Raw genomic sequence first — 24,811 nt, 5'->3', positions numbered from 1 at the left:
CACCCCCAAATCTTAAGTCACAAAAGCGTAAAGGGCCTCTGCCTTCCCTGTACGGCAGTGATTAAAAATTGTTGCAGCTACTCGATCTCTGGTCGCTGAAGTGCAGTTCTTGGAAAGTATAGACGGTAAATTACAAACTCCAATCTAAAGTGCTCCGTCCACGCCGAAGAAACGCTATGGCGTCATAGTAGATGTTACATCCAACTTTTTTCTTGGTATTTTATTTTTCGAGCTTCTCACGTGAAGCAAGCCCACACGCAAGCCTGGACCAGTACGCGAACGTTTATACCATGTGTTGCGCAGTGACGTCACAGCGTGAGGGGCGCCAGTGAGGCTCGGCAGAGCCATGCCTAGGCCAGCGAAGCGCGTGCGAAGCTATGTACAGCTGCCAGGGGTTGCTAGAAAACGCGAGGTGACGTCCTGGCTCCGCGAGTTTTTGGTGCTACGGATGAATAAGGCGGGGCTTAAGCAGCCGTTCTGTTAAAAATACCTGCTGCCCCTCTAGCTGTTGTCGCTGAAATGCAGTTCTTGAAACGCGTAAATGGTAAATGCGAGAACTGCAATCCAAAATACTCCCGTCACGCCGAAGTAACGCTATCGCGCCGTACATCTTAATGCCTAAATGTACACGTCACTTGCAACTTTCTTTCCCACTCTTCCTCTCCAGCGACTGGTATGCTTTATATGACCTTTACCCTACCCAACACCTCGTAGCTGGAGTTGATTTAGGCAGGTGCATAGTTTCGGTTTGCACTTGTCGTCGCTTCGCGGTTGTGAAGAAGCAGCGGCGTTTGCCCGAGGTCGCGTCTGGAATTGACTTCTGAGTGCCTCGCCGCGATGCTTGCCTTTCTGTGCCCTCTCCGGGCGGCACCTGGATCCTAAAGGATTGATGCCTGCTTCTGGCAACCTGCGGTGCTTATCACTCCGTGTCCTTTTCTCCCCTTGGCCTCTTCACGGATTGCTTATGACAGCACAGAGAACGGCGTACTCTTTCTGTGGTGTGGGGTGACCGCTGTGGGATATAAAAGCGGGTATCAACACGGATGTTTCGCTAGCCTGCAGACTTACAGTGACAGCTAGAGGATTGCTGTCTGTGTGAATGATAGGGCATTTCAGAACATGCGCATCTGCTTTTATAACAGCCGCATTCGTCGTCTAGCCATGGTTTCCAATCCAGCCAGTTCCCTCTCATATAAAGGTATTAATAGCGCTTTGGTTCTGCGTACGTATGTGTCTTTTTTGCTTCCTTTCTCTGACAGTATATTGGCCGCTCTCCTTATGGTACTGAGAGTAAATTTGTACATTATATTCAGCGAGAGCGGAAGCTTCTCTAAATAAATACAGGGTTGACACGGCGTCCGCAATATTGTACCTTAGGAACAAGGGAGCAAAACCGGTTGTATTTGCAGTACACTTTGTATTCGGCAGTGAGTTAGTGTCTTGGAATTCAATAGGGACGTTGAGGCCGGAATAGGAAAAGTGATTTCAGTTTGAACTGAGGTAGGAGCTGAAAAGGTCCTTCGCGGACTTTTGCACATGAAGTTTGACCCACCCACACGACAAGCGGACTACAAATGACGTCAATAATTCAATATTAGTATTTATGGAGGGTGTTATGTCCCTAGACAGCCCCAAGATAAGTGCACATGGCAAAAGCCAAAGCTAAGTTTTTTTTAAAAAACGACATCGTAATACGAAATGAGGTATTCTTTTTCGAGGATAAATAATTGTATTCGGAAATCTCTATGTAAACCGCTGTCGTTGAATGTTATATCACGGTATGGTAATTGTTAGCGATTTTTTTAATTGCTTAATGTTCTGGTGGAGGCGAAAAGTGAAAACGCCCGTGTTATCCAAATTTTGGCGCCCGTTAAAGATCACCAGGTGGTCAAAATTAAACCGGAGCCCTCCATTACGGCGTGACTCACCCCCTAAGTAGCGTCGGCTCGTTAAACCTCATAATCAATCAATTGCTTAACGTAATGACAACTTACCACTGCGCCACTTTTAAAATTGAGGGTTATGGCAAAGCTCACAGTTCCTCCCCCCCCCCCCCACGAGGTAGATATACCGTAATAGGCTGCATAATCAAAGGTAATGTCGAAGTGCCCCTGTTTAAGCAAGCCTGTTTTTTATAACGTTTGCGCAAGCTGTAGGGCTTTATTTCACGCATAAGCCGACCCTTTGAGCTCATCAGTTTTTAAGAAACATCAAATAAATCCGGGTAAGGAGACAAGCACGCGCTATTGTATACTTTCTTTTAATGAAAGTTCCAAATGGCAATATCATCATAGGATCATTTTTTATAACATTAAATATTTTTGGTACTGCCGATTATAGCTACTGGTAATACCTTATCTATGTCGACAGTTTCGAAATAGCACCACCGGTTGCGACCGGTTTCACTGTATCAGGGGGCTGCAGGAGTAAATGGTAGTAGTAATGAATTAAATACCCCGAGCGGAAAACGTAAGCGGTTTCAAATTTATGCCAGCCCAAGTGATACCGAACAATAGAGACCTGAACTACAAAACTGAGACACGCGCTTACTTGCGTTATAATGGCCACCGCATTCGTCCATTTGTTGGTCCGAAGTTATGTAGACGCACGCTCGCACAAACATGATTGCGCTTTCAAAATTGTTCCTGGGTAACAAACTCCGGCAGTGTGGAACGCGTGAAATTTGCATCTACGTGAAACTAAGTGCACGCTCAAAGTATGTATGTTATCGGAAACAGTGCAAGCCAAGTGCTAATCACTTTAAAATTACCACTCCTGTACGCAATAATGCCTCTAAAGCTTTGCCATGCCCTTGCGTTGTTATAGTGCTAGTTGGCACACAAAGGCACGTCCTGTTTGCTTTCCTTTAAAGGTACTGTAAATGCTACATTCATCTGCCGACGACCTAGAAGAATTTCTTTCACAACTAGTCGTTCTTAAGGGTAATAGTTCGCAGGCAATAGGCTTCCTCGGTGATAGTAGCTGGTTTTGTAAATCCGTTTCCGGTAGCAACAGTCCATCAATGGTGTTGAATTGCTCGACATGGGGCGCGTGCAACCTGTACCATGTCGAGCAGTGGCGCAACGGTTTCTGCCTAGCAAGGGCTGTGGAAGTTTCAGTCTTACTTTAAAGGCATTAAAAAAGAAGCATTCTTGACAATTTAGTCATTCTGTCTCCCTTAAGGAGAAGCTAAAAGATAGTACTTCTTACAATAGAATGACTAGTTCTCCATGCGTGTGTGCAAATCGACGCCACTTTCTAAAAGAGAGCAGAAAATCAGACACACAGGGAAGAACGATGCTTCACAGCCCGAACGTGGCGTACTAGTTATGAAACTGTTAACTTGGACCACTTTTGTGAAAACAGTTGCTCGCTCTTGTTGAATAGAAACGCCAGAGAGTAACGTTCTTTCCACCATTAAGTAAATAGCGCATTTCAATGCTCGAAATAATTCCCCCCCCCCCCCCCCCCCCGTTATACAAATGTCGTGTCGACCAGCTACTGAAATTGGGAAAAAAAGCTTCAACGGCGGCAGTATCGTTTCGATCGGAAAGATGAACAGTTAAGCGGCATCCAGCAAAACTTCTACATTCCCTCTATGTGTTCTTCATAATGTAGTACTTGGAGCAGAAGAAAAAAAGTGAATAAAGTAAGGTTCAAATAAAACTCACCACTGTCCCGCGATGTATTGTACGTCTGTAACAAACTCTCCAATCTCAAGTGTAGGACATCAGCGAAAAAAGTTGTGAAACTAAATTTCCAACATTGAAAGTCCCTTTTGCATCAAATATTAACAGGAGCCAGGCGGTTACAATTCGCGCTCAGCAATTCCTAAAGTAGGTTTAATTGCACTAAAACACAACAAACTGAAAGTGTGTCTCCATTGCCTTATAGTAATAAATAAATAAATAAAATAAATCAATAAACATTGTCTTGTTTTCCTGCACTTGGGGGCGGTAGGCAGTGCCACTCGGACTACTCGGGGTGAAGGGGACCTTCTTCTTAACCCCCGGGCCGTGACTCGAGTGTCTACGACATCTCGAGAGTGGTCGACCAGCGTTGAACCCTCTTAAGCTACCTTTGGCACCAAGACTGCCAGAACAGAGGCTCTCGCTATGCATGTAGGGAATCCGAAATGGGAAATGAGGGGCTCAGTGAATTAAGACAGAATAAGGGTTGGCAGTCAAGAAAACTTCGGAAAGCCAAGGGGGAATGCATTAGGTCATAGAAAGAGATGAAGAATTTTTTGAGTCAGAAAGAAAGTGGTGAAGAAATGCACGCTGGGTGGGATCCGAACCCACGACCTCCAACGACCACGACCTCCAGAGGTCATGGGTTCGGATCCCGCCCGGCGGGCATTTTTTCACCACCTTATTTCTGACTAAAAAAATTCTTCATATCTTTTTTATGACCTAACGCATGCCCCCCTTTGCTTTCCGAGGTTTTCTTGACTGCCAACCCTTATTCTGTCTTAATTCACTGAGCCCCTCATTTCCCATTTCTGATTCGCTTTGTATATATATATATATATATATATATATATATATATATAGATATAGTAAGGAAATGAGGGGCTCGTTGAGGAAAATACAGAAAGATAGGGCAGCAGTCTACAACGCCAAAGGAGGCATAGGGGTGTGATTACGCTCTTTTCTTTTTCACTACGGCAATGAAGTACACATTTTTTTAATACACAGAAGAAAGAAAGAAAGAAAGAAAAACACGCGCCCAGAGTGGGGACCGAACCCACGCCTTTCGATTACATGTCGAATGCCTTACCAATTCGGCTATGTGGGCGACTGTGTTCTCCTTCACTTTCTGGGCTATTCATATTTACTAGAAGTGTATCTGACGCTTGAGGGTGGTAGCCAGCGCCACTCTGACTACACGGGGAGAAGGGGACCTTCTTTTCAACCCCCGGGGCGTGACTCGAGCGTCTACAGCCTGTCATGAGCGGGTAACTGGCGGGAAGCCCTCTTATGCTACCTAGGCATCAAGGCTGCCAGAACCGAGACCCTCGCCAGCCTGGCGAGGGTCTCGGTTCGCTGGCAGTCCTCGCTACATGCACAGCGAGGGTCTCTTTTCTGGCAGTCTTGGTGCCATAGGGACCTTAAAAGGGTTCAACGCTGGTCAACCACTTTGTTCATTTCGTAGACACTCGAGTCACGGGCCGGGGTTTAAAAAGAAGGTTCCCTTCACCCCGAGCACTCGGAGTGGCGCTGCCTACCACCCCCAAACAGAGTAAAAATTACCTGGACATAAATACGCAAGAAACTGGAGGGGAAAATAGCCCCGCCGGAAGCGTAGTGGTCATCGCACCAGATGCGTATTCTGGAGGTCGTGGGTTCGGATCCCACTCGGCGGGCATTTTTTCTCCACTTTCTTTCGGTCTTTCCAAAATCTTTATCTGTGTCAATAACCTCCCACATCCTCCCCTTTGGTTTCCGAGGTTTCCTTGATTGCCAACCCTTATTTCTGTCCTAATTCAACAAGCCCCTCATTTGCCCCATGCTGATCTGATTCGCTTGATATATATATCTATATATATATATATATATATATATATATATATATATATATATATATATATATATATATATATATATATATATATATATATATATATATATATATATATATATATATATATATATAGATATATATATATATATATATATATAGGAAGAAATGCCGGCAGTCTACAACGCCAAAGAAGGCATAGGGGAATGGTTAGAATATTTTTTACCGTTAGTGACGTTACATTATTATTTATTATTATTAATTACGTGAGAAAGAAAGAAAGAAAAACACGCCCAGAGTGGGGACCGAACCCACGCCTTTCGATCCCACTCTGGGCGCGTGTTTTTCTTTCTTTCTTTCTCACGTAATTAATAATAATTAATAATAATGTAACGTCACTAACGGTAAAAAATATTCTACCCATTCCCCTATGCCTAAGCACGAGGTCGCGGGTTCGATTCCCGGCCGCGGCGGCCGCTTTTCTGATGGAGGCGAAAAGCAAAAACGCCCGTGTGTACGAGATTTCGGCGCACGATAAAGATCCCCAGGTGGTCAAAATTAACCCGGAGCCCTCCACTACGGCGCGCCTCATCGCCTGCGTTGCGTCGGCGCGTTAAACCCCACAATCAGAATCAGATCATTCCCCTATGCCTTCTTTGGCGTTGTATACTGCCGGCATTTCTTCCTGTATTTTCTAACGAGCCCCTCATTTATAAACCCCATATATATATATATATATATATATATATATATATATATATATATATATATATATATATATATATATATATATATATTGTAAGGAAGAACGTCGCCAGCACCACAGCACCATACTCATTTAAATAATGGAAGAGCGTGGACAGCACCGGTCATTCGCAATGAGTGGGTATGTGACACAGAGGCCACACAGGGAAGAGGCACCAACTCGTGGAAGTCGCATTGACATTGCTGGGACGGAGAAGAAGTCTCGTCTCGTTGGCTCCCCGTCTCGATTTACTAAACAGCGCGACTTCCTTCTCCGGTCTTACTGCTGCTGCTGGTGCTGCTGAAGAATAAAGCCTGAAAACCTTCTTATAGTTTTGGTGGAGGTGCAACGATCTTCGTTCTCTTACGCTGGAGCTCCGCACTCGGACACTCGACCCTCCAAGAATGTCTCGCAACGATGACCCCCGGCCTACCCCCAACAACCATCGTCTGCGCGGATGCAATTTGTGAGCGCTACCCTCCCTCATTCAACGGAACCGACGAGCAAGACGCAGAGGACTGGTTTGCTACTTTTGAAAGAGTGAGTACCCATAACCACTGGCACGACTGCCTCAAGCTGAATAACATTGAGGTTTCCTTGTGGGCTCGCAGAGCGATGGTTTTGGTATCACGCGGCAGGTCTTAAAACGTGGCCTGAGTTTAAAGACGACTTCAAAAAAGCATTCGGCCGCCCCGCTGCTCAAAAACCCCTGTCGGAGCAGCGTTTGTGAGAGCGTGCACAGCAAAGGGGTGAAAACTTTACTTCTTACGTTGATGATGTCGTCCTTCTGTGCCGAAAGGTTGACAGTGCCATGCCCGAACAAGAAGGGATAAAACACATCATGGAAGCACGATGCCTTCCATATGTTGCTGGCGAAAAAACCCCCAAACTGTAGTCGAGGTCGTTCCATTTTCCAGAGTTGCGACGAGTTTCGGAAGCAGAGTGCTCTCACATGGCGACCCCTCGCAGACAATCAGTTTGTGTCAACCTTGGCCGCTGATGACGGCGACGGTACCTTGTTTCAACGTATCCAGCAGTTTGTGCGCGAGGAAGTGGCTGTGCCTGAGCGTAAATCTTCTCTCAGCCCTGAACTCAGGACCGTTCTCCAACAGCAAGTCGCTAACTCCCTTCCAGCTGCACTGCCGTCAAGCCCCGTTGTTGCCCCTGTGCCCTTTCCGCCACCATACCCCAAGCTCCAGTGACTGCAACCCTGCCTTATGCAGACTATGCACTCCGTGACGATGGCCGCTCCAATAACCTTTCCGGACTCCATCCATCCACGACCTTACGCTGAAGTCACTCTCAGGTACGTGCATCGGAGCCCCGTAGTTTTGCCGACCACCCGGCCTTTACGTCCGCCGGTGTTGTCTCCTCCCCCGCTCACCAACCCTTGGGGGACGCTGGACAATCGCCCATTTTGCTTTGCCTGTAGGGCTCCTGGACACGTGGCACGCTATTGCCGCCGCGCCACTGCGGCAGGACGCAACCCTGCGGCAACTTCTTCCTACGCCCATTCGCCACTCATGCAGGACGCTAGCGCTTATTCGCCGATGACATCTATGCCACCCCAGAGTCGTGACTTCGGAAGCCGTCGGTATTCATCTCCGCGACGCCGCTTGCTATCTCCCGTGCGTCGTCGTCCTGTTACAACGGAAGCGGAAAGCTAGGCGCCGCAGTTCTGGAGGCAGGAACTACGTCGTCATCGATCTTCCCAAGGCCTCGTCCCTCTCCCGCAAACGTCATTCGCATTACCATAGATGGCGCTGAAATCTTAGCCCTTGTAGACGCTGGAGCCCCAGTTTCTGTTATGGACGCCAAGCTCTGCCGCCGCTTGAAGGTCAGGGCGCCGCAGCTAGGGTTCTCTTTACGGACTGATACGGCTAACCCCATTGACCCAATTGGCGTGTGCACTGCCCGTGTCGTTATTTGGGACGTCATGTACGCTGTTAAGTTGGTTGTCCGGCCTTCCTGTTCCCACGATGTCATACCGGGGTGGGACTTCCTTTCTCAACATGGAGCTGTCATCGACTGTGGCCGGGCCGTAGAAGAGCTCTTCCCTTTCATGGATCATACCGCTGATGAACCGCCCGCTACTTCTGCCGTAAAGCTGGTCCTCGCGGAAGAAGTTAGCATTCCTCCTTCTTCCGCCATGCTTGCTTCTTTATCCTCCCCATTTCGGCCCAATGCGACAGTACTCTTTACGCCTTCTGGCCTGTTTCACCAGCACCGTAGTCTTCGGCTTCCTTTCTCCCTGCTTCCCATACGTAACAGCCAAACTACACTTCTCCTTTCTAACTACGTCTTGTGCCCGTGCACCTTGCAACGCCTAGAGTGCGTCGGCCACTTCGAGACCGTACATTCTGTTGTCGCTGTGGATGTGCCCGACGATTCAACACCGCTTGAAATCAGTGGACCGTGTGCTCCTACAGCAGCGAAATCCCCTCATTTGCAGACGTCTTCCTTCGCGCCATTGATGCCGACGTTTCACCGTCCGAACGAGACCAACTTCTCGAACTGCTGAACCGATTTCGGATGTCTTTTGATTCTATCTAGACTGGTCTGGGGTGTACCACCACCATCGAACACACCATCGATACCTGGGGTCACGCACCCTTACTGCAACGTCCCTACCGTGTTTCCCCACTGAACGCTGCGTAATCGATGAACAAATCGAGGACATGCTCCAACGCGGCGTGATTCGACCATCCACCAGTCCATGGGCGTCGCCGGTAGTGCGTGTCACGAAGAAGAACGGCTCTATTCGGTTTTGCGTCAATTACCGACGGCTCAACAAGATAACTTACAAGAACGTATATCCTTGCCCGGCAATCGAAGACGCCCTCGATTGTCTACAAGGCGCATGGTTCTTTTCATCAATTGACTTACGCTCGGGTTATGGGCAGGTCCTCATGGCAGAGGCTTATCGTGCAAAAACGCCCTTGGTTACTCCTGATGGCCTGTACGAGTTTAACGTTATGCCGTTTAGCCTCTGCAACTCGCCTGTAACCTTCGAGCGTATGATGGACACATTCTTTGTGGCCTCAAATGGCAGACGTGGCTTTGTTACCTCGATCACAATGTGATCTCCTCTCGCGATTTTTCGACGCGTCTTATTGGACTCCAGCAAATTTTGACATGCTTGAAGACCGCAGGCCTTGAGCTCAATTTCAAGAAGTGCCGTTTTGCTGCCCGAGAGCTTACCATCCTTCGCCACGTTGTGTCCAAAGCTGGTGTCTAGCCGGGTCCTGCCAAGTTGCGTGCTGTGGCGGAATTTCCCAAGCCGACAACTGTGAAGGCGCTTCGCAGCTTCATTGGGCAGTGTTCATACTTTCGCCGATTCGTTCGACACTGTGCATCTCTCATCGCGCCTTTAACAAAGCTCCTCAGCAAGGAAGGCCGCATCTGTGAGTGGTCCACGGCCTGCGACGACGCATTTACTACTGTTCCATGTCCTCACATCTTCGCCAATCCTGCACCATTTTGATTATGACGCCCCTACCGAGATTCACACGAACGCGACCGGGGTTGGTTTGGGGGCAGTTCGCGCTCAGTGCAAGGCAGGATGTGACGAGTATGCAGTTTCTTATGCGACTCGCACGCTAACAAAGGCCGAGACATACTATTCCGTGACCCAGAGAGAATGCCTGGCCGTTGTTTCGGCGCTTGCGAAGTTGCGCCCGTACCTCTACGGGCGCCCTGTTCATGTTGTCACAGACCACCACGCGCTTTGTTGGCTGTCCTCGCTCAAAGATTCTTCTGTTCGGCTAGCGCGCTGGGCTTTGCAGCTACAGGAGTATGAAATACGTGTCACGTATCGCTCAGGCCGGCAGCACAATGATGCCGATGCCCTTTCGCGCTTCCCGTTGCCTCATGACAGCGACCGGGTCTCGAGCACCGATTGCTACATGTCGCCATTGAAGGCTCACTGTATGCCGTCCGAACAAAAGAAAGACCCTTGGATTTCGTCCATCTTGAACTTTGTGTGCGGCCCACTGGCGAAAGGTGCATCTCCGACACTACGCCGGCAAGCGTCGCACTTTGCCTTTCGTTACGGAATGCTTTTCTGTCGCAATTACCAACCCGAAGGTCGCAAGTGGCTCTTATTAATTCCGCGCTAACTACGCTCTGAAATGTGTATCTATTTTCATGAAGAGCAGCATTGCGTCCATAATGGTGTCCCTAACACATAACAACGCTTGCGCTTGTGGTACTACTGGCGAGGCATGTCCGCTTCCTTCGTCAATACGTCCGTTTCTGTGTTTGATGCCAACGCCGAAAATATCCTCCCCGCCAAGGAACTGGGCCTTTGCAGCCCTTACCATGTCCAGCAAGACCATTCGACCGTGTAGGCATCGACCTTCATGGACCTCTTCCTTGCACTGACGTTGCCAAGCACGCCGAAGAGTATCGTCAGTTGGCGCAATCGTTAACCACGGAAGATCAGCAGCGTCAGAAGTCGCACCACGATGAAACGAAGCCCGCTCCTACCTAATCACCCGGCTCGCTTGTCTGGCTGTGGGTTCCATTGCCTTGGCCAGGTTTGACCAGTAACCGGCTTTCGCGCTACCAGGGTCCCTACCGCATTGTCAAGCGGACGTCTCCAGTAAATTATGTGGTTAAGCCTCTCACTCCTTCACCCGATCAGCGTCGCCGCAGCCAAGACATAGTCCATGTTCAGCGCCTCGAGCCTTACATCGGCCCCGCCGTAGTTTCATCTCCCTGAGTCGCCAGGATGGGTCTTTCGTTCTGGGGGGCAAGTATAAGGAAATCGTCGCCAGCACCATACTCATTTAAATAATGGAGGAGCGTGGACAGCACTGGTCATTCGCAATGAGTGGGTATGTGACACAGAGGCCCCACGGGGAAGAGGCACCAACTCGTGGAAGTCGCATCGCCATCGCTGGAGCGAAGAAGTCTCGTCTCATTGGCTCTCCGTCTTGATTTACTGGACAGCACGACTTGTTGCTTCGGTGCTACTGTTGCTGCTGAAGAATACAGCCTAAAAACCTTATAGTGTATATAATATATATATATATATATATATATGAGACAGAAATCAGAATTGGCAGTCAAGAAAACCTCGGAAAGCAAAGGGGAGGATGTCATTGAAACAGATACAGAATTTGGAAAATAAGAAAGTGGAGAAAAAATGCCCGCCAGGTGGTATCCTAACCCACGACCTCCAAAACAAAAGAAAAAAGTTACTGCGTTTTTGCAGCCACCCCTTTCCATAGGGGCGATTTCCCGTGCAAGCTGGTGTAGCCCCACACAAGGGCCGAGCGCCAGGCCGGGGAGTCGCTTGTACCTATTTTACCGGTAGGTTCCCGGCGCCACCAAGGAACACGAATTCACATGGTGCCTTCCACAGCCACGATGAACGCTCAACTCGCAACCGCCTGCGGCAGGACATGCCGCCAGACTCTTTCACCCCCGGCAATGGCGCAACGCGGCATGATGGCCGGGGGCCCCACCAGATGGACAAGGGTCAGGGGCCCCTCGATAGGGTATAGTCAGCTTTCCAGACGTGGATTGCTCTTTCAAGGCTCCGCACTCGACCAGGGACGCCTGTACCCATTAAAGAAACCGGTGGGTGCCCGGCGCTGCGGTGGCTCAGAGGTACAGCACTCGCCTCGTATGCGGAAGGTACTTGGTTCGAATCCTAGTATATATATATATATATATATATATATATATATATATATATATATATATATATATATATATATATATATATATATATATATATATATATATATATATATATATTGTAATTGTAAGCATTGTAATTGAGATTGCTTGAAGTCAAAGGAAGACTGAAACTTCCTAAGAAGAGCCAGAAGGTCTTTGCGTTGCGGGGGGTCTAAATCGGAAGCGATTGACTTCTGGAAGATGTCGCCAGAGGCGGGCGTATCGGTGGGATCAATCGCATTCAGCGAATGTAGCTGCTGTGAAAGTGCGTTGTCGGAAACGTTGAGGCTGAAGACGGAGTCGACAGGTTCAATATTGCCGAGTTTCCCCACGAAGAAAGCTGAGAGGGCGGGTCGTCTGGTTGCAAACAAACATCGCTGTGCGGCCAGATAGGAGTTTCAGCACAGCAAACAGGAGCGGCAAACCCTTGCGAGCAACGAAAACGTGTGATGGCGTAAATAAAACAGGTCCTTCCGCCAGAGTACTTCCGGAAAGGGCGACGAGAACTGAGCTTTGCGGCGGGATATCCACGTCTTCGTCTATGGCCAGCTTTTCTCCGTTACTAGAGGAATCGTTCGGGGTCGGAGCGTCGTTTTGCGAACAGAATTCGACTTCGGCGCGGCCGCAGTCAATTACGGCGTTCTGGTTCGACAAAAAGTCCCACCCAAGAATAACGTCGTATGAGCACATGGGCAAGACGGCGAACTCAATCGTGTAGAGAATATTTTGAATGGCGACTCGAGCAGTACACGCAGCCAAAGGTTTAACATGTTCTGTGCTTGCAGTTTGGAGAGAAAGTGCCAGAAGTGGCGTCGTGACTTTCTTCAGCGACCGACATAGTTTAGCACTTATGACCGACACGGCTCCTCCGGTATCACCAAGCGCCAGCGCAGGGACTCCATCTATTATCACGTCAATTACATTTTGCGGACGTAGGTGAGGGCTTCGGTATTTCGACGGGTACGCAGTTCGTGCCTCAGGAACTGAGCGAATCAGTTTCCCTCTGGAGTGGGGGCGGAGTGGCGGCGCATGGGGGATAGGGAGCGGCGACGGGGTGACGGCGATCGGCGGCCTTCGAAGATGTCACGGTCGGCGGAAAACGAGGTTGGAGGTGGTCCTGAGGACACGTTACGATGTGCGGGTCGTGTGGCGTAGGCAGACGTCTGGGGCACACGAGGAGATGAAGCGACACGGCGACAGTAACGGGCAACGTGACCGGGGCAGCAGCAAGAAAAACATATAGGCCGGTTGTCGGGAGTGCGCCAAGGATTCCCGTACGGCACAGCTGGTGGTCTGTTTGGTGGAAACTGGGTAGCGGGCTGCAAAGTGGGAGGTGCCGCCGCTGGTATCGCTGGCCAAAACGACAGGAAAGATGGGTGCACTGGCTACGCGAGACAATCAGCGTACGTCATTGGCATAACTGCTGGAGCTGCAGCGACTGTAGCTGCCACCTGCGGAACGGCCAGGGGTGCGACTGCTGCGGTAGCGACGTTAGCAGGCGGTAGGGCCTCGGCAACCTGTTCGCGGATGGTCGCCTGCAGAGCAGTAGGCAGGCTGGACGAAGCCTGTTCAGTAAACGGCACCAGCGATAGCTGACGTGCTACCTCCTCGCGGACAAATTCTTTGATTTTCGCCTCGCGCGACAATTGGTTCGAAGAGAACGTGAGGCTCGAGATGGCGAACCAAGGCTCTTTGCCGGGGCAGTTCCTCAAAACTCTTGCACAGGCCAATCACTTCAGTCACAGATCGAGGGGCCTCGGACACAAGCATGTGGAACGTGTCGTCGTCCACTCCTTTCATGATGTGTTTGATTTTCTCATCATCGGACATGGACGAGTTGACGCGCCGACAAAGATCCACAACGTCTTCAATGTAACTGGTGAAGTTCTCACCGGGTTGTTGCGCCCGTGTACGCAGGTGTTGTTCAGCGTGCAGTTTCCGTACGGCGGGTCGATCAAAGTCACGAGTTAAGTTGTTCTTGAAGTCAGACCAGGTCTTGATGGTCGCTGCGTTGTTATACCACAAGATCGCGGGTTTTTCGAGGGAAAATGCGACGTTGTGCAGCTTGGTAGCGTCGTCCCATTTGTTGTAAGCGCTAACTCGCTCGTAAGAAGACCACCAATCTTCAACGTCATAGTCACCTTTACCGCTGAAAAACGGCGGGTCGCGCTGACGGAGCGCCCCAGCGCAGGTGACCGATGGCACCTTTGGAGGCGGTTGGTCGGCAGCGGCCAAGGGGGTGACGGGCGTTGGTAGCGTCCGACTGCGGAGTTCCAGGCTGTACGACGGTTCACCTCAAACCCCGGCTCCTCCACCAATTGCAAAGGGGTTTATTGAAAGGAAGACAGAGTCCGCTGTACAGGGATCAAGAGGCGAAACCGTCCAAGGTGAACCAGCCAGAGGATTGGACTCGAGCCGCGCGATCACGCACCGGTGATGACAGCCGTTGATCCGTGCTACATGCTCATTCGGAGATTGACCGGTCGGTGAAGGGGGATTGGACGGCGAGAGCACTTCAAGCAATCTCCATTACAATATATATATATATATATATATATATATATATATATATATATATATATATATATATATATATATATATATATATATATATATATATATTTATATATATATATATATATATATATATATATATATATATATATATATATATATATATATATATATATATAGTATTATGTGAGTGTAAAGGTGAGCATTTAGTGTTTTGCAGTTTGTTTTGCATAAATTGTTGGAGGACAATAATTTGTGTTGTAATGTGTGCGTGTATATATTTTTCTGTCGTCACCGCTGATGAAATATTTTTATAAATGTATGGCATTGGCACTTGCATATCTATCACCAAAACCTCAGCGAGATTAGACACATTGCTATGGATTTTCTCGTACTCACATTGAGTGTTTCATTCGAGACTTTTCTAAGTTCCAGCAGCGTATGTACATACACAAATAAAATCCCGAGAGCAATTTTCAAATTAAAAGAGGTGTTTTAGAACTCGATATATATTTTCCACGCATGAGCAATATTAGCTGATCCGGAGGATGTGAATAGCACTGCAAAGTAGGAAAGACAAAAACAATAGAGATATGAAGAGTTAATGCCCTAAGCATAATTTTCTTGGATCTCCTTCCGGCAGTGGTGGTAAAATGTTTTTGTATAAACAATATTTTCTATGCGGATATTTTAGTCGACAGGCAGTTCGCGTGGTGTGACGTATTAGTAACCTTAGAAAAGTGGGATACTGTGAAGCGACAGAACAAGTATGATATAAACGTGCAAGGGGCGTTTGCGCCGTGAAATTTTGATCCAGCGACTGTAAAGATTGTAAACAGCAATCACTCCATTTGGCACGCTTAGTTGTCCTTACGCTTTGTAAATAGCACATGCTGGCATGACTCTGGGTCCACTGCTGTTCCCTTAACCTTCGGTCATCAAAAAATTGGCAATTGTCTTCTAAAATAAAAATACACTGTATTCTGAATGCCAAAAATATCCGGACAGGTTCATAAATTTCTTGTGTGGATGAAAAAGTACTCACCTTCATCTTGGCTGAAAGCTGCTGCTGATCCCTCTGGGCATCTGCGTTGCCTGGAGACGTGTGGCGCCACATCTTCCAGCCTATCGACGAGTAGGTGAAGGTCAGTGCCAGCATGGGTGTCAAGAAGGTCAGCGTGAAAATGGCTGCCGTGTATACCTGCACAGGTAAGCCATGAGCAACAAATTGGGTCGTGCCATTTAACGTCGGTTTTTCGTAACAACCAGCCCATGGCACTTTTTGGTCAAAAAGCCGCACATAACAATCAGAGATTTCAGAAACAGCAAGCAGCCACTCGGTTATTACGGCGCTTTGGTAGGTCATTGCTTTGTTGCGAAGCCGAGCTAAGTCGTGCCCGACTGAACCGGAGTCGAGGCTTTAAAGTGACCACGAGGACAAGACACAGCCTTGCTTAATTTCGAAGACCTAGCTTTCGATAATTTATCGGCAACACCCCCCCCCTCCTTCCAGAAAAATACGGTCTTTCGTCGAAAAAGGATAAGAAATACTGAAAACGTTTCCCGAAATACTGAAAACCCGAGCAGTGACAACTGGGCTAATACCAAGAAAACGCTTACATGGGTGTTAAAATGTAACACTACTACGGTCGCAGACTCATGCTTCTTGGCGGCGGTATTCATCAGCAGCCAGAATCGCACACACAAGTTGCTGTGACATCATGAGGGCTGGGGAGGAAGTGGCTGTTAAATCGTCCCTGCTTCGTCTGTTTTCCTTACAACCTAGACTAATTTTGTGGCTGTAGCTCTAAAATTGGCCACCTTATTATTGGCACAAACTAGTCTTCTGAATGAACCAAAAGTTTACATCGTTCTCATGGGCACTTAAGGAAGAATTATTTCGAGTCAAATTCGCCATCGCATTTGCCGCTATATTCGATTGCGTCGACAAATTATGACCTCGTGATCAATACTGGAGCAGGAACTTCCCTTTGGAGTGCCAAGATATACGTTCCGAAAACTGTAAAGGAAAAAAGGAAGGAAGGAAGCAATGAAGAAAGGAAGGAAGGAAGGAAGGAAGGAAGGAAGGAAGGAAGGAAGGAAGGAAGGAAGGAAGGAAGGAAGGAAGGAAGGAAGGAAGGAAGGAAGGAAGGATATAGAAGGAAGGCAAGAATGTCAAACTCGCTAGAACTGTGTTTGCTATCCAGCTCGTGGGAAAGGAAAAATGAGTAAAGAGAAAGCAGAGAATGGAGAAGGAGTAGACAGGCATGCCCAGCGCTGAAGCACTAAACGAGTCTGTAATTTTCACTGGAGTCTTTCAGTCTGTAGTGTGGTGTTTAGGTTTGTAGAGCAGATAGTACCCATAAAAACCACTCCGGTGGCTAGACACAGCCAGTATAAGCAACAAAGGGAGAAATATAGTTCCAAGTGGGGCGGAATGCCGAGAATTCAATAAGTTGAACCTCTGGGCTACCCCTGTCGACCTAACACAAGAGAACGAACCAAAACATCACGCACAAAGCACGCACAAGCATGCAAGGCGATTCTTGAAAAGAGGGGATAACCCGTGCCTTGCACGCCCAAATTTTTCACTGTTGCGCGTACAAAACACGTCCAAGCGAGCCTTTTTGTAAAACATCAGATAATTCACCTGGGTTCCTAAATCACTGTTATCACTTATATCTAGGAAAACGAGTACTCTTCCGGACTCTAGAGGCAGAAAAAGCCCTTGCAGGATGCTTGTGATTGGGAGAATGGGCATGCGTGGGAAGTATAACCAGTGTTCTTTATTTTGTTTTATGTCTGAATTTTGAACAAGTAAACTGAATTCAATATTCAATAAAAAAAAACAAATCTTTCATTTTGAAGCTACGCAGTAAATTGAGTATTTAACTTTTATACTTACAGTTATGACTGAAACCTTGAATCTTCGGTGGTTACTTTTCGTTACTCTACATTCCCATACATTTAGAATAAGTTATACTGGCGCCCAAGACCAAAGCACCTTGTTAAAAACTACACCCAGATCAGTTTATAGCCTAAAAAGACCCTGCAACACTTTTTTAGACATTTTTGGAAGTCTTAAGTGCTTGCAAAACGTAGTCAACCAACAGATGCAGACCTAGATTAGGGGGTCGCAAAGTACCTCAGCCATACATTACTGCTCTATCCTCTTCAGACCCAAGAATGCGGAAATAGAAAAATCTTTCGTAACACACTTTTATTCCATTCAATATCCATAGAAATAAACGCAAAAAAATTACAGTAGCAAAAAAGCAAATGAAAGTAATAGAATTTGATGGTACCCATTTGGATACTCTGGGTTTCAGTGCATGTGGAATGCAAGAGCCAACATTTTCGAAATTCTACAATGCTTGGAAAATGCTACAAAAATTCTACAACACACTTTTATTTGGTTCATTGTCCATAGAAATAAGTGCAAAAAAATTACAATAGCAGAAAAGCAAACGAAAGTTATAAAATTTGATGGTACCCATTTGGGTACTCTGGGTCTTCTTCCCCGGTGGACGCATTCGAGCGCTCGCGCCGCTGAGAGCCATTTTCGCCGCCTCGCTCTTCAGAGATTCCTGGACACATCGCGCCACCTAGGGGGGCTTAGTGAAAGCAAGGCCTGCTTTTGGCGGGGAGACAACTTTTGACACGCTAGTTTCGAATGGGGGAAAGCTATTGCCTTTATGGTTGTGGTACCCATTTGGGTACCCCGAGACTGAGGAGGCTATGTGCATCATATAACTGAAAAACTTTCTAAAAAGATTGTTATCTCTTTCCCGGTCTTGGCGTTTTTCGACAGCTGGGATTACGTCATTACTGTGGTGTAGCTGCTATTGGCCGGTTTTCCTTCAGTTGCAGCAGTAAATGCATTGGGTATCCCCACTAAAAAGAAAGCCACATAAGCAAAGCTGAAAGAGAAGACGTATCTGCTGCAACGAACAAATCATGCAGGGCTGCTCTATGCTGGCGGTAACTAGGTTTTACAGTGCTTCCAGACGCAAAGGAAATAGTGAAAGCGTTTATCGAAAGTGTTACAGGAGCCTTTATTCAAACCAGCCGAAGCGCCTTATCACAGTATAAAAGGTGTTCCAGGCATTTGCGGAATTGGAGCTTCGTGCCTACATGCTACCCTTAAGCTGCATCTTGGTTGCACCTGTAGGGAGGATTTTTTTTTTTTTTTTGCAGTGGAATATAACGGGGCTGTGGCACCCTCTCAGGGGGCGTTTTGGTGCTTTTCTAAGCATCTAGATCAACGTCAGAGGCCGCAGAACGAACTGACAACATCAAAATCACTAACTGCTGCGAGGAGAAATCAGAGTGAGCCTGAAATTGTGAAAGGAAATTATTCTTGCACAATGATGTAAGAACCTACTTTTTAGGGGCGAAGCACTTTAGGGACTCGGGCTGTGGGCGTCTTCTGTAATCGTCGTCTCATGTCGTCATAATAAATGAAGTTGTCGAAGGGTGGTCAATGAACAAGTGTATGATGAATAAAAGGGGTTCAAAATAAGCTAGCATGATTTAAACTAATTTAAAATACACGAATAATCAGGATTTATTTGCATAATAACAGAAATTTGTTAAATTCCGTCTCGCAATTTTTTTAAAACGCCAGGTCTTATACAAATTAAAACGCATACTTTTTAGCACGCTGCGGCGTGTGACACGAAGACAACTTACGCCCAGTTTGTCTCATTTAATTGCTTGCATCCGGTTCAACGAAAGAAAGGGCGCCACCGCCTCATCAAGCGCGCAATTGCTGCCCCAACGGCGTTTAATGGGTCCGAAATTGCCCTTTAGTAGCGCTTTTGCTGTGGGAAACACCGGCGCATACTGCATGCTTTACCCCTCCTCGGGTTAGTGGAGATGGCCCGGAAGTTTTTTGGTTACCAGATCGCACATCATTCGCAACTCTTTACTGAGAAGCTGCGATTCAGGATAATGGTAGATTAATGAAAATAGCTTGACACAAGCGACCTGCATCAGCGACCTATCCCCAATTTAAGCATTTTATTTAGCTACTGTTGAATTGTCGCACTTCGCGCTTAACTGAAGGGCCCCTAATTTCACTGCGAGCACCTCTAGAATAGGGGGTTGGACACTATATAACTGCTGACGCCTCGCACCAGGGAGCGATGTTTCTTACCGCGCGGAATGAAACAGACATGCGATACAGACTGTGGCAATAAAATACCTCTCCGCTCTATCTTCTTGGCAGAATCGAAGCTTCGGGCCTACCGGCTACCCTTATGCTGTGTCTTGTTTGCACACACGGCGGCTAAACCCCGGTCACAGCAACTTGTACACGTGCCTGTGCTCCACGGCAAGAATTAAACTTTCAGCCATGCAAAGAGACATCTCAACGCAATTTTCATTGAGAATATACATGTCTGTATTTATCATAGAGGAAAATAACTGAGAATTGAGGCGCACAAGCCAAAGGAAAGCGTAAAACGCGATAGTACTCCACCTCTACTCAAGCGTCGTGTGCTTGATTGCAAGTACGAACTGGGATTTATTCCTTATTATAAAGCACATTCCTGCTGCCGGGAAGAAAGATAAAAGAACTTTATTTTGAAAACCACCAAGTGCTCTAGCGTCCCTGCGTCAGTCTCCACGGGTACAGCGCATTACGCTGGGGCAATGCGTTGTCCTTCGCTATGCTGCACAGCTCTTCTTCTAGGGAGGGTCTGGGTCAGTGAAGGCGGCCTCCCGTGACGACGATCAGGTGATGATGCAGCCGCCGAGTAATATTCCAGTACAGTGCCTCGGCGCCATTGATTTTTTGAGTTCCTTATCCATGACGCCTTTTCACGCCAGTCGTGTCGCTTCTCGCGAGAGCCGGAGGCTGCGCATACTCGTACTACTGTCTTTACATCCAGGGAACCCTAAAATGGAATGGGAAATATTCCACAGATGTATACCTTTTCGCTTTCGAGCCTTTACGAGGCTAGTGTACAAATTCACAGTTGAAAGTTTGCAATACGTGACGGATGAGACAAATATAGCTGTAAGACGTGGCAGGCGCTGGAGCGCAGAAGTTCACAGGACCACCAACAATTTTGTATGAGTTATAAACGCGAGACCATTAATATCCAACTTAACGCCTCGAAATGACTCTTGGATTTTTTCGCTGCGAGTAATGTTTCAGAGTTTTGCTTGGAGCTCTGTTCTGTTATGGAGCTCTTTCCTGGAGCAGAGTTGTGTCAATATATTGTGGTGGGTATATTTTCAGAGTCTGTACTTAAGCTTGTTCTGTGTTTATTAGAATTATATGAAAGATGAATTATGAAAGGCTGAATTATACGGCTGAGGATTCTGCAATCCAGCAGAGCGGCCTAGCTTGCTGCTGGGTCTTGCGCGGCTCGGCGAGGCCAGCGCGGCACGCTCTTGACGACTTGTCGTCGGAAAGCAGCGGCCACCGAACTTCCGGCTTTTCCGGTGGCTCTACACGTCGCCGACGTTGTCTAGGAGAACAGTTCTTTCCTTCTGTTTATTAATGTGATGCACGCGCTGTGGAGCTCTGCGCGGTCACGTGTGGTAAGGTGCAGTTATACGCTGCTTCCGACACCGCCGACGCCGGCTCTCTCGCTAATTAGGCCTTGAATTGCGCCTGAGTAATTACAGCCATACCTGATCGGTCCTTGGCTCACGCCAGTCTCCCAGTGTCAAGCGCGAACTTGGAGCTGTACTTAGCACTCAGCGACAACGAATTCGGTTGTAATGTTCAGTTGTCGTGCTAGTCGTGGAGTATTACGCTTAGCATCTCTGCGAGCAGTCCCGTGGATCGAAGTCATGTCGGACAAAGCCCCCATGAGGGCTATCCTGGCGCATACCTGGAAAAAGTTCGTCAATGTGTCCTGTCCGCTACTTTCGCTTGTTGCGATGACACCCCCCTCCTTCCCAGATTATTTAGAGATCACTAATGCTCCTACAGCTTAGCGTCCACAACGCACGGGAAGAAATCGAAGAGGCACACCACACCTCTCAAATACAACGGCCTAAACTCACTCCAACAGGTAGGGCAACGCTCTTGAAACTACATTACTCTATACCGCCCAACAACGACCAGAAAATTCGCATCCCCCTGGGTACACGACAAAACATTCGCGTTGCTCCGAGCTCACGACACATGCACCCCACCTACAACAAAGCACACCGAGCAGCAAGATCCCGCAACATTGATAACCAATACCACCACCTCCCATTCACCCTATATACGGACGCATCGCCATACCTACACAAATCTGCACAAGCAGCCAGCGTAGTCAATGCCAAAGGAACTGAACTCACTGCAGTGACTGTTTTCACCAACTCCATCGAAACAGCTGAAGAGGTTTCCATCGCCCTTGCCGCCACAGCAGGGGAAGAATTTTTAACCATTAATACTTACTGCCAAGCCGCTTGCAGGAACTACCTAAAAGGTCGCATATCGCAACCCGCCTGGAAAATTCTACAACAAGCCGAACCACTCCAAGAACTGCAAATAATTTCGACTCCAGGTCACGAATCCCTCGGGGGTAACGAGGCGGCACACGCCGCTGCCCGCGCTAATTCACACCGGGCCGTTTCCCACGAGGGCCACGAACCCTCATCTGAAGCAACAGTTGAGCCCACCCCATTGCAAACATACGCCTAAATACTCGCCCACTACAGGAACGAGCGTCGCAAATGCCCATTCCCCCACCCAAACCTCTCTCGTGATGAAGATACTACCTTCCGGCGACTACCGAATAACTCCTACCCACATAACACCCCTCCACATGCAAATCCTCCTCCCAACCAGGCACCCTGTACCACATGGTATGGGAGTGCCAGCAATCCCCTTCCCTCACCCCTAACTCGAACCCTACCTATGAGCAGTGAGTGGAGCTGCTGACCAGCTCCGACCTCTCACACCAGTGAGAATTGGTGGGGAGGGCACGGATGGCCTGCACAGTCCAAGACATCCTGGACTAAGGAAGCCTCCCACCGGGCGGGTGCCCTAACTACAGCACCTGGGCTCAAATAAAGTTTATTCATCATCGACTAATGCTTTTGGTTTTGTGCAACGCGGTTCGCGTTTATATACCCTGCCAGACGTAGTCCGTGCTGAACAGTATACTCTAGTCTTTCACGAAATTTGCAACTACTTTCAATGAGGTGCACTGTATTTGGAACGCGCTGCTTTATTGCCGGTGTTGAGGTGTTTGAGCGCTGAACCACAACTTGCGTTTTGCTACGAATTCTAACAATTAACCGAGCTTCTTTGAAAATTAGCGCCCGCACTCATGTTAGCGGTATTTTGTGGCGAGAGCATTGCAGGTTCGGTAAGCATTTTTCGCGGCCCTAGCTGGCCGTAGCTGCCGTAATTGTCAGCCATGCTTTCCAGGCGCCAGCGAAAACAAGTCATCCCCGCCAACTGTAAACGACGACAGCGCCATGCGAAAAGCGGCCACCGGCCTACACCTATAGAGTTGGTCCCAGTGACAGCTGGAGTTTAGAACGAAGGAGGCCTTCTCGTAATAAAGCAGACAATAATATTAGAGTGGAGAAGAAAGACAAAATACGGCATTTTAGCAGGCACTGCGCTTGCACTGTTAGGTTCGTTCTCACGCGGTCGGCGCTTGCGCTTTACGTAACTCTTTTCTTGCGCACGGCTATATAAAACCGTTGCGGCTAGACCCGCTCTCTCAGCTCACCTTCAGTGCTTGGAGAGCATGCATGCTGAACGCAGCAGCTCTGTGCCACGACACTGCCTTGAAGAAGAAGTAAGTGGATGTCCGCAGAGGCTTTTCCCCTATACACTCAAAGAAGACCCTTTGTATTGGCTTCGCCACTGCGCTTTCGAAAGGTCTGTATGACGTTTATCATTGAGCTTTCTCCCTTCGCATAACCCATTTTTCTGCAAAATTGCATGTTAGGCCTCGTCAAACGCCACCCCACAGTGCTGCTTTTCAATTGAAGCTCTAGTGGTGTCTTGAAAAGTGACGAAAACGCACAACATAGACAACATGTGCTGTATCGGTCTCCGATCAGTCAGTATTACGAACAGAAGAGCGAATACAGTGTACTTCGGAATGTGCGTCATTTAAATCGCGCCCATTGATGGTTTATAAACAAAAAAGTTGTGAAAAAATTGACTACATAGATTTTTTATACAATGCGATTACATTGACCCCCACCTGGGACGAAAGATTAGTTGCAGCCACAGCGACTGGTTCAATTAACAATCCGCCCTTGCATGGCAAAATGTGAAACCACTCACTTTTCCGGCGCTTTCTTCCCAGTTCTCGCTGCAATCGTAGTATGTGCCTCCGGCCCAAGTGAACTTGTTGGCACGTCCGTAGACGAGCTGCACGCTGGACAGCAAACCGGCCACCAGCCAGATGGTCAGGATGATATGTGGGCCTCGCCGCCGCGTCCATCTGAAGCTAAGTGGATACATGATGGCGTAGTACCTGCGTCAGATCAAGAAACACAGTGTTGGCCGAGTTATTCTCCCTTTTGCTGCTTCAGTTATGTTGAAGCCGCGCTAGAGGTAAGCGAGGTCGCCAAACTTGTCGCAAGCTTCATTCATCGCGGTTAATGAGTCGTTATCGGATTACATCAACTGAACTTGAGTGAGCTTGAGGCAGTCATCTGCATGCTTACAAGTTGTGCCGCGCTCTGTAGATAGAAAATTGGCAGAAAATGTTTCCCGCATACGCACTTTCGTCACACAATTGGAAAAGTTTTAAATCAACGACTTACTGTTCGTAACGAGCGAAAGCGGAGCCTTCAACTCAGTCTACGCTCGCCTGCACCGCCATTGTATTGAAGAGCGGGGCGTACCTTAGCTATAGTGCCTAAAATATTGCTCCACTGGAAAATCTAAGAACCCAGTGCCTCCGCCAATGAGCGCAGGGGAGCCAACTCAAGACATACGCATGCGTGCACTCAAGCATTAACCCAGGAGATCTTAACTACTTCTGGGACTCGAAAGTATACCGAACGATTGACTTGCGAATTTTCTCTTCGTCTCTGCGTTTACATGGTACGCGAACCAAATTTTCATTTTATTGCGAAAGCATTTGTGCTTTACGAAGCGCAATACTGGCGTTGTGAGCAGCGGATGGTACCAAAAACCTACACGTCGTTATCTAACTAAATTAATGCGCCCATGCACTCCGTACAGATGGCTAACCGGGGAAGCTCTAACGCGTGGCTCCACCCCCTGCCCCTCGCAGTCGCTGGAGCTGTGCTTCACAGCGTAGCTCGCTGCGCGCGTGCTCAGTTCCGAGATACTTCTTTTCGCTCTCTGTGATGCGCCATTCTCACTGACGAGCTCGGCAAATGCGACAGTGTAGCTAC

General features: G+C 48.0%; 1 protein-coding gene across 1 annotated transcript in view; it reads right to left on the bottom strand.

Moving 5' to 3' along the window:
- Positions 1 to 24,811, bottom strand: part of LOC144139812 (RYamide receptor-like) — a 322,882-nt gene that overhangs the window by 25,484 nt on the left and 272,587 nt on the right. Inside the window, exons 2-3 of the mRNA XM_077672068.1 lie at positions 23,727 to 23,919; positions 15,513 to 15,668 (exon numbers count right to left, since the gene is read on the bottom strand). Coding sequence (XP_077528194.1) covers positions 15,513 to 15,668; positions 23,727 to 23,919 — 349 coding nt within the window. The remainder of the gene's footprint in view (positions 1 to 15,512; positions 15,669 to 23,726; positions 23,920 to 24,811) is intronic.

This window comes from Haemaphysalis longicornis, unplaced genomic scaffold, assembly GCF_048455015.1.
Source record: "Haemaphysalis longicornis isolate Haplotype H1 unplaced genomic scaffold, Haemaphysalis longicornis Haplotype H1 scaffold_1, whole genome shotgun sequence".
NCBI classification, from domain to species: domain Eukaryota; kingdom Metazoa; phylum Arthropoda; class Arachnida; order Ixodida; family Ixodidae; genus Haemaphysalis; species Haemaphysalis longicornis.
The sequence above is the reverse complement of the archived record's forward strand: the minus strand, read 5'-3'. Positions and strand labels throughout refer to the sequence as shown.